This window comes from Aristolochia californica, unplaced genomic scaffold (assembly GCF_029961685.1).
Source record: "Aristolochia californica isolate CCGP_79_NKW_82.1479 unplaced genomic scaffold, dmAriCali1.0.hap1 SCAF_6, whole genome shotgun sequence".
Classification (NCBI taxonomy): domain Eukaryota; kingdom Viridiplantae; phylum Streptophyta; class Magnoliopsida; order Piperales; family Aristolochiaceae; genus Aristolochia; species Aristolochia californica.
The window spans coordinates 28,937,924-28,946,704 of record NW_027182257.1 but is presented as its reverse complement, the minus strand read 5'-3'; the positions used below and the strand labels follow the sequence as shown (position 1 = coordinate 28,946,704).

The 8,781-nt window shown below is 38.7% G+C and overlaps 1 protein-coding gene across 1 annotated transcript; it reads right to left on the bottom strand.

The window, feature by feature from the left end:
* Nucleotides 1-340: 340 nt before the first annotated feature.
* LOC137933923 (homeobox protein HD1-like) lies at nt 341-4,952 on the bottom strand. The gene is made up of 5 exons (XM_068778043.1): nt 3,999-4,952; nt 3,771-3,891; nt 1,040-1,221; nt 799-930; nt 341-671 (listed from the first exon to the last, which is right to left on the bottom strand). The coding sequence occupies exons 1-5, from the start codon at nt 4,335-4,337 to the stop codon at nt 531-533; spliced, it is 915 nt and encodes a 304-aa protein (XP_068634144.1). The 5' UTR covers nt 4,338-4,952; the 3' UTR covers nt 341-530.
* Nucleotides 4,953-8,781: the final 3,829 nt, after the last annotated feature.

Here is an 8,781-nt window from a genome sequence, read left to right as displayed (position 1 = left end):
TCTTTTCTTTTCTTTTCTTTTCCATGGGGTTCCAAACAGACCCTTAGGGAAAGAAATGTGAGTCGAATCTTACATTGCTATAGATGGCAGGCTTATTACAATTCTGTACCGTACAGGGCCCCATCCTCTTCTATGATAGCCTCTAGGTCACTTATTTAAAGGTTTTTATATGAGAAGCACATCAAGATCAGTTACAGCACCGTTTGCAAACAAGCAGCAAAAGGGTGCTTACCACACAGTTCTCCAAGAAGGCTTATATATGGAGAACTGTTTTTCTGTTCAGTTGCCCAACCATGAAATTTTGAAATTAAGGTTTTTTCATTGATTAGTGTGAGTGATATTATTTTTTTGAAACTAGGTGTTTCATCACGAACTGGATTCTGGGAGCTGAGAGAGTTATCTATCATACAGAAGCCTGACAAATGACATGGTTGCAACTGCAAATATTACACTTTAGTCTGCCCAATTTACTTGCCATCCTACCTACTTGTACAATATGTATAACATTCACATAAATTTCTCTACCATCTTTACCTCTTGCGCTTGGATTTCAGAGCTGTCGCCGATTGGGAGTTACTATGCCAGTTTCGCTTTCTTTGGTTGATGAACCAATTGTTAATCTGTTTTAGCTGCAAACCCGTCTCCTCCACTAGTTTTGCCTTGTCATCTTCCTGAAATTTCATTAAAAAAAAAAATGATTCCATCTAGTTTGAGTTAAATTACTTATATATTTCTAGATTTGTCCATTCGATTTTTTTTTTTTTTGTCTCGTACGTAGCGCGGAGGATTTATGCTTACTGTCGGGTATGGCCACTTGGAGTGTTGCTCCCACCAGTTCTTCAAAAGAGAAGTTGTGTCTCCAGGAAGCTTGCCTGCTCTTCTCTTTCTCAAAATCTCTTCTCTTACATCTTCAATTCTTGACCTGAAACCCTGCACTCGTCGAAGATGTCTAGCCAATTATACACATGATCAACACTTTCGAACGCTGATTGATCAGGCTCTGCAGGGAAAGAATCTCACTGGAGTCTGGACGCCTCACCTGTTTCAGTTCAACTTTCAGCTCTTGCCTCACTCTTTCCATTAAAGATCTTTCTGATTCTGTTGGAAGCAGTGGACCAAATCCCATCAAGTCTTGTCCATCACCACTGTCTGTAGTGCAATCCTGCAACTCCTCATCATCATCCGACATTGTTGCACCACTGCCTTCTCCCAGTGTTACTCCTGTCAAAAGACACGACATGTTGCAGTTACTGCCGGCTAGTTAGGTAAACTAGTTTGACAGAAGCAATAGATCACAAAGTGAAAAAAATTAAATAGTGCAGGACTGTAGAACTAAGTAGCTGTTCCCCTTGGTTAATATGAAAATTCATTTGTATCCACCTGCTTCAGCGGTAATCTTTTGAAATAAACACTAACGGTAACTAAGATTTAGAGAAGCTTTTGAAATTCCGATAGCAATCCTTTCACTTCCAGAAGTAGAACAGTTTTTAACTAAAATTTACGCTCTTCGATCAGTTCAGTAATGATGTGACATAGCCATGAACAATGACTAACATTTTGAAGGATGGATATGCAGTTCAATGGAGCAGCTAGCAGATGGTTAATCTCTTCCTATGGAATGAAGCTTATTCATCCGCACCAGAAATTGGAGCGGACGAGCCATGATCTGCTGCTGCTCATACAAGCAGCAGATAGCATCTCTAAAATTTCAACGGTACTTGCAGTGACAAGAGAAACCCAGTTGCTTATTCCCAATTTAATGCAGTTGGAAATACTTCCAAATCATTCCGAAAACCATGTTTCCCTGTTAACCATGCAGATAGGAGTGAAAAAGTTGCCTGGGGAAGTGCCTCATGATTTCGTAAGTTTTGCTTTGTTGTCCACAATCATATCCTCTCAATTAGATGCAATGACATGATAACCATTTTAAAGTCCCACCCTTCACTTTAGTCTCTCACATGTTCTGCTTTCTCCACATATCTTCTATCCTCCACTGATTGAAAACTCTTCCCCCCTAGTCATTCAAAGTGGATGACCACGGGGTTAATCTCTTCTGCCATTTTCATTTTTGGCAATCGAACCAGAAGTCCAAAGGAACTGCATTTAAGTCACTTTGGACTCGGCAAGTAAAGTTGTCTGTCTTCTTCTTGTTCCAACCAAAATCCATGCCTAAACCAATAAAATAGCTTCTAATTCGTATCTGTCACATTCCCACAATCTTTGCCGTTTCATTTTCTTTCCGCCACAATAGACGCCAGTGAGACCCCTTTCCTGATATGAACTAGGACCACACGATGGTTCGTTCCACTGCATCTCATCCACCAATATTATGACGAAACTACCATATATAATAGAAAGAGTTCATGCTGAATAACCACTCGAAAGAAAAAACCATCCCCAACTAATATTCAGCCATTAACCCTGACCTGACTCTTCACCTCCTTTTAGTTACTTAGCTTCCACTGAGTTCACCAAGTCTGGTGCATTATATACCATGAGACAAGACTTGAAAAATCGTTCTCCAAACATATCCTATTGTGCAATTTCAGAAATACAGATCTGATGGTGCTTTACTCAAGTAAAGGAATGGGATAACAATGGCATGAGTAAGTCCTAAATATTTCTTACGTACTATGAATATTTAAATGAGAAAATTATTATCATGGCCCATACAAAACCCCATTTTAACTATGGATCACTTATGATAACCAATAAAAACTTCTGTCTTCCTACTAAGGAGACGAGAATAAACACATTCAAGCCTGGCGAGGTCTAGGGTTTACGAATACTAAGCAGTCCAGGAGATCCAATGATAGACTCCCTGTAAGTAGTTGATAGAAAATCCATTTTTCTTTTCCATCATACTACCCTGGTACCATAATTCATCGCCTCCATCACGATTGTAGTTGTCTGGATCGCCTCCTCTTCTCTTCTAAGAAAGACTCCTGTCAATCACGTCTACTGTTATCTCACAGATATGGATTTTGCTGTCGCAATATCTACAGTAACGAAAACTTGTTTCTTTGAATCAAGTCCCTCACAACCCAAGTTGGATCCACTCTCAATCAAACGTCTCTAGGTTTTGTCTAGGAAGCCAAGTTGCTGCTGGAAGGATGAAGACTTCATCCTTAAGCCACATAGGAAGAAAAAAAGAGCTGCAAACTCGAATGGATTCCCAAGCAGCAATTCACACAGATTTGACTCTTATCTATCGACCCCCTTCTACACCTGAAATAATCTACATTTCCTGATCAACGAGTACTGGTTAACCCTGGCGACGTTTCTTTCTTACACATTAAGTTGCATTTCCACAAATCTTTCTGTGGAGAAATCACAAAAGAACTTCCCTTTTTTTTTCCAAACACCTTAAATCCATAAAAAATCATGACTGAGCACAGGTGTCTTGCGAGCTGCTATCTCCATAAAAGCAGACAAAAGGAAAAGTATTCGTAAAGGTTGAGCTGTTCTTTAGTTCCTCTCTCTAACCTCCCACCCTTCTTACCTAACTAACTAACTTCTCCTAACTACATAAACTATTCTACTGGGCAGGACCCACTCCTGACAGGAATCATAGCAAAATCCAAAAAGTCTCTTCTTCTCTCTACCCACCAATGAACAAAATATGAGACAAAATCCATTATGAGATCTGCACCAGAATGCCATCTTCAACCCCAAGCAATAAAGAATTCAAGCCAGAAACGTAGAAAACCTAACGCGAGGGTGATAAATGTTCTCCTTGTGGAAAGAATAAAGATATAGAGAGAGAATACCGGTGACAGCTTGAAACGATTGCTCGATTTCCCGGCAAGCCATGACGGCCTCCACCGCGTGTACTCGTACATGCTGCTGAAGCTGCTCTTTGAAGGAGCACAAAACCAACAAATACTGCGTCTGTAAGGGTAAGAAGAGGGGAGAGAAAATGGTCAAACATTAAAACTATAAACATTAAAAGTACTCGTACAAACGAAACTCGAGAGAGGATGGGACTGTTCATTTACTAGGAAGTTGTCAAGCTCTTGCTTTTCGTGCGGTGAAAGAATCTGCGGCTGCTGCATCGACTGGTAAGAACGGAGCAAGTGATGGACCTGCGCCAGCTGCGAGTCGATGAGAGGAAGGTGATCGATGGGGGTAGCCACACGTAGGCAGCCGACATGGGCAGCGAGCAGCTGCTCGTATAGAGGGTGACTTACAATCTCTGCCCTCAATTGACGATGATGATGAGCGGCGGGTCCTCCACCCTCCATCTCCACCATGTTCCCAAGTCCACCCAACATCCCCATTCCTGATCCTATTCCCATCCCTAGACCGCTTCCCCCTCTTCCTCCTTGATTTTGCATTCCTTCTCTCTCCCTGCTCGAGCGTCCTCGTTAAAATTTCTTTCTCGACGACGCCGCACCGTCTGTTTCTCACTGGTTTCCCTTTTGTAGGTGCCTGCAAAGCTGATGACCAGATCACATGCTCGAATTAGACGGATATAGAAAAAGGGAAATCAGGGTATTCATTCAAACAGTAAGGACCACTGTTTCCTTCTCCCTCGTCACAGTGTTATCGTTATTTGCAAGAGAAGCCGATGCAGCTTTTTGTTTCTGGGGATCAGAGACGGGCTTTGTGCAGCAGAGAGAGATCAGAGAGAAAGACTAGAGAGAGAGAGTGAGAGAGAATTCAACGGAGTTTGCCTCTGTGATTGCTCAGATTTCGACACAGGAGAGAGAAGAAGAGGGAGCAAAGGAAGATACGGAATTCTATTATGATGTCGTGAGATATAAACGACAGAGCAAACGGGAGCAGAAAAATAACGAATCATTACAAGGAAAGATGTAGGCGACGAAATCGCAGACAGAGTTTTGGCTGCCATGCCATCCTGCGCCCCTTTTCTTCCGTTCGCTCACGTTTCTCTCTCCTCTCTCCTCTCTCCTCTCTCCTCTCTCACTCTGACTTAAAATCTTTTTCGTTCATTTAATGTTTTTAAGTTTTAACCTTTCCTTCCCCTACCTTTGAGGCTTGTCTGTTCCCAAAGCTTTTGCTTTTGAGTTTTAAATGAAGGGAACACCAACTTGTAAATCATAATTTTTATATATATTTGTTTGGGTTGGCGTGTTGTGGTGTCCTTATCCTCTCGGCGGTCCCCCCTGTAGACATTTAGTGCGTACCTACCTATAATGTACAATCTCTTTCCATAGCACGCGCGTACACCATCTATTACTGGGACACGGAGAAGAATTAGACACATAGAAGAATTAAATTGAAAAAATTTCTAGTGCCAAACCGATTAACACCAATTCATTCTCAAGTTCAATTACTCGAGAAATCCAAAAAATCCAATCCAATAATTTTTTTAAATTATGGATTGGAAAAAGGGTATATTTGAAACCCGTAGAAAAGAAAAGAAAATTCTCATTTTCAATGACTAATTTTTTGAATAATAATGATCAAATTTTTATTTTTATTTTCTTTTTTATAGGGTTCCAAATAGACCCTAAACCCTTACAAACCTCCTTGTACTCCTGTAATTGAATCTCTCGTATCCATGTGCACATATTTTCATCATTAAATGTTAATCATTTGTTGATATTGGTTAGGATTCAATCACAAAAATGAAGCATTTCTTACAATATAATTACATACCCTAAAAACATTATATGTAGACGAAGAGTTTAGTGCCATGACCATGAAATTTTTGGGTGGAAGGATATTGTTTTAAGTCAGTCAAATATAAAAAAACAAAAAAAAATCCATCATTTTGTTGATACATACCACTAGATGATTTAGTTCCAGCCATGTGTAACAAAAATTGATTGAAGACTTGTCTCTTCCATTGTTCACTTTGAGAAATTTGTTCAATTGTTGCCATATAGAGTACATTAAGATGGGTCCAACATCCCATTCATAATATCACATTATGGCTTCTCCTTATGCACACGGTTGAGGTGTTCTGATCATTGTTAATAGTATAATAATTAGGAAGCCCACTTTTTTGCCTCTATCACTGATTTTATTCTCTTTCCAGCGATGAAAGCTTTAAATTGTGAAAAAGGGCATAATAGGGGTTATGGACCAAGTTGGGTTTCACAAGGAACCCGACCCAACCAACCTAAAAATCCACGGATAGGTTTTACATTCCACCTCATGGGGTGTGGAAAAAATTTATGGGAGTGGAAGATGGGTTTCCCTTAACCCGACCCATAGGGTTTTATACCCATAATACTATTTAGAAAATATATGAATGACATATATTTTAATAACATCATAATATAATTTTTAACTTTCTTAGGAGTATTTAAGAAAAAATAAATAATTTGAAGCATTTATACTTGAACAATAATGCCTAATAGCTTAAATAAAAAGAGTGATATTGTGGGATTTTTATGGTATATTGAGATTTTTGTAAATTTTTTATTGGTTTATAAAAATTTTTAATGGGCTACTATCTTTTGATTAAGTGAATGGGACTAGGCAAAGTAGGGATGGACAGAAGATTGTTCAGGCATGCAAGGTTAGGTCGGGGACATGGCAAGGGCAAGGTTGAAGGACAAGGGTACATGAGGGGGATGGCTTAGTTTATAGCATTTTGGGTTTTTAGGGTTTAGGTTTTTTTTTTTTTTTTACAGACTTTAGGGTCAAGGTTTGAGACAGGGTTTGACTTTTGTGGAATCCATCCACACATTTCTTGACTTGGTATATGGGTATACGATTGAAATATGTAAAAAAATATCAATTAAACATTTTTTAAGTACTGAAGAATTATAAATAGACCCGAATCCTTTGCAAGGATCTTTGCATTAGATGTTTGACATTTTTCCTCTTTGGAAGAAAATGAAATATATTTTCTATGCTAATCAAAAGAAATAGAACATTTTTTACATACATTTATAATTTTTAGATATTTTGTAAGTTTATGTGTGAGAGAAATAACTGAAGAGAGGAAGAGGAGCAGCTTGATGGAGACTTGAGGGAGCGAAAGAAGCATACAAAGGAGCAATGTTGTTTTATTTGGAAAATTATAGGAGAAGAAATAGGGCAAAAAGGAAAAACTCCTTTTAAGCATATAAATAAAGAGAACAGATATCAAATAAAGGCAAGGCCTGTATTTATTTACACGCAAGGGTCCTTGCAGAGGACCGGGGTTCCGTATGGACAGTGGCTACGTAACATGTTATTGTGCGTGGACGTCAACCGTCGCACTGTTTTCAGTTAAAACTCCTTGCTGACACGCGAAGCCGACCGACCCGGCCGAGAGTACGATAACGTGTCCGCAGACGAGAGAGTGGGACAGCGGGGTGGGCTCGTATTGCCTCCTCTAATCAGGTACTATCTCTTTCAAACCGATCCACGGTTTTCTGCAAGCGAACAATGTCGATCCAACCGCTAATCATCGTCTCCTTGGCCACCCTAATTTCCAACTGACGTAATTATTAAAAAAATGGAAGTCCTTTTTTCTCTTTTTCCTCCTTGCTATAAATCTTATTCAAAATTGATCAAGTGACCAACATCCGGAACTGATTGTTACCACATTACGACAAGTGACGACGTATTTGCGCCGGTGAACCGACCGGACGTATTTGCGCCGGTGAACCGACCGGACCGGTAGGGGTGGTTCGTTTTCTGGGCTTTAATAAAATAAAATTGATGTCAGTCATCCCACCAGAATTTGGTACCCTTTAATGTGCTCTTGTATTTAAGCTAAACTCGTATGTTGCCACGTGTTTATATTTATTTTCCCATACCCGCCCTCTTTTATCTTCTTCTGCCTTTCTTAATCACGAAATTAATAAAGAAGAAGCTAGGAATAGTTGCCGGTCCGACTACTCGTAGGGGGATGAACCACCTTAATTTGTGCTCCTTCACTATTAAGGCTAGCTAAAAAGGGTTTAGCTACTATAGACGGTTGTTCATCCAAAGATAATGTTCTGTGTAAATGATTAACGGTCGCTGGCAATACAGGACGAATGAACTCAACTTGACTTTACCATAGAGAGGAGGGGGGGGGGGGGGGGGGGGGGGTTTATCTCATGCATCTATATTATCTTTATTTTCGAAATGGGTATTAATGTGGACAAGTTCATATTCGAAGATGGTATTAGTGTGGACAAGTTCATCTTCATCTTCATCTTTGAAATTTAACCATTGATTTTATTAATTATAAAAATGAGTTAATTAAACCAAATATTTGATTTAATAATATTTTAATTACCACTATTAAATCACTAATACAATAGAGTAAATAAAAAATAAATATGATTAATAAATAAAAAAATATTATATTAATAACATAAGATAGATTTTTTACATGGTATTAATTACTAATATATTTTCACAAAATTAAAAGTAATTAATTAATCAAATATATACTTTAATTATATTTTATTTCCCGGAACAATAAATATGAAGTTTAATATAATAATAAAATTGAACAAAAATAATAAATAAATACATATACAACTTTATTAATAACCTAAAAGAAAGATTATTCAAATAACGAGTTCATGCCTTTAATATTAAAATCATCAAGTTACAAGTTTAGTACATATGAACGACACATGTTCAAAAGTAATAAGATACAACCATCATTTATCGTTCTACATGGAAGTCGATATGGCATCTTGAAATTGTGTGGCTCTTGTGGATTCTAATGCACTCTGCCTCTGAAAGCATGTTACTTGGCTACCCACATCCTCAAGACCATCGCAATCGTAGCTGTCTGTATCATCCATTGCACCTAATTGGACAACATCACCTCCTCCACCGAGCGCGCCACCCGAATCATCATCTTCATCTTCAAAT

Coding starts and splice junctions, on each gene's coding strand:
- LOC137933923 (XM_068778043.1), bottom strand. CDS start 4,337: ATGCAAAATCAAGGAGGAAGAGGGGGAAGCGGTCTAGGGATGGGAATA. Junction 931..1,039: donor TGAAAGTTGAACTGAAACAG/GTGAGGCGTCCA, acceptor CGACGAGTGCAG/GGTTTCAGGTCAAGAATTGA. Junction 672..798: donor CCAAGTGGCCATACCCGACA/GTAAGCATAAAT, acceptor ATGAAATTTCAG/GAAGATGACAAGGCAAAACT.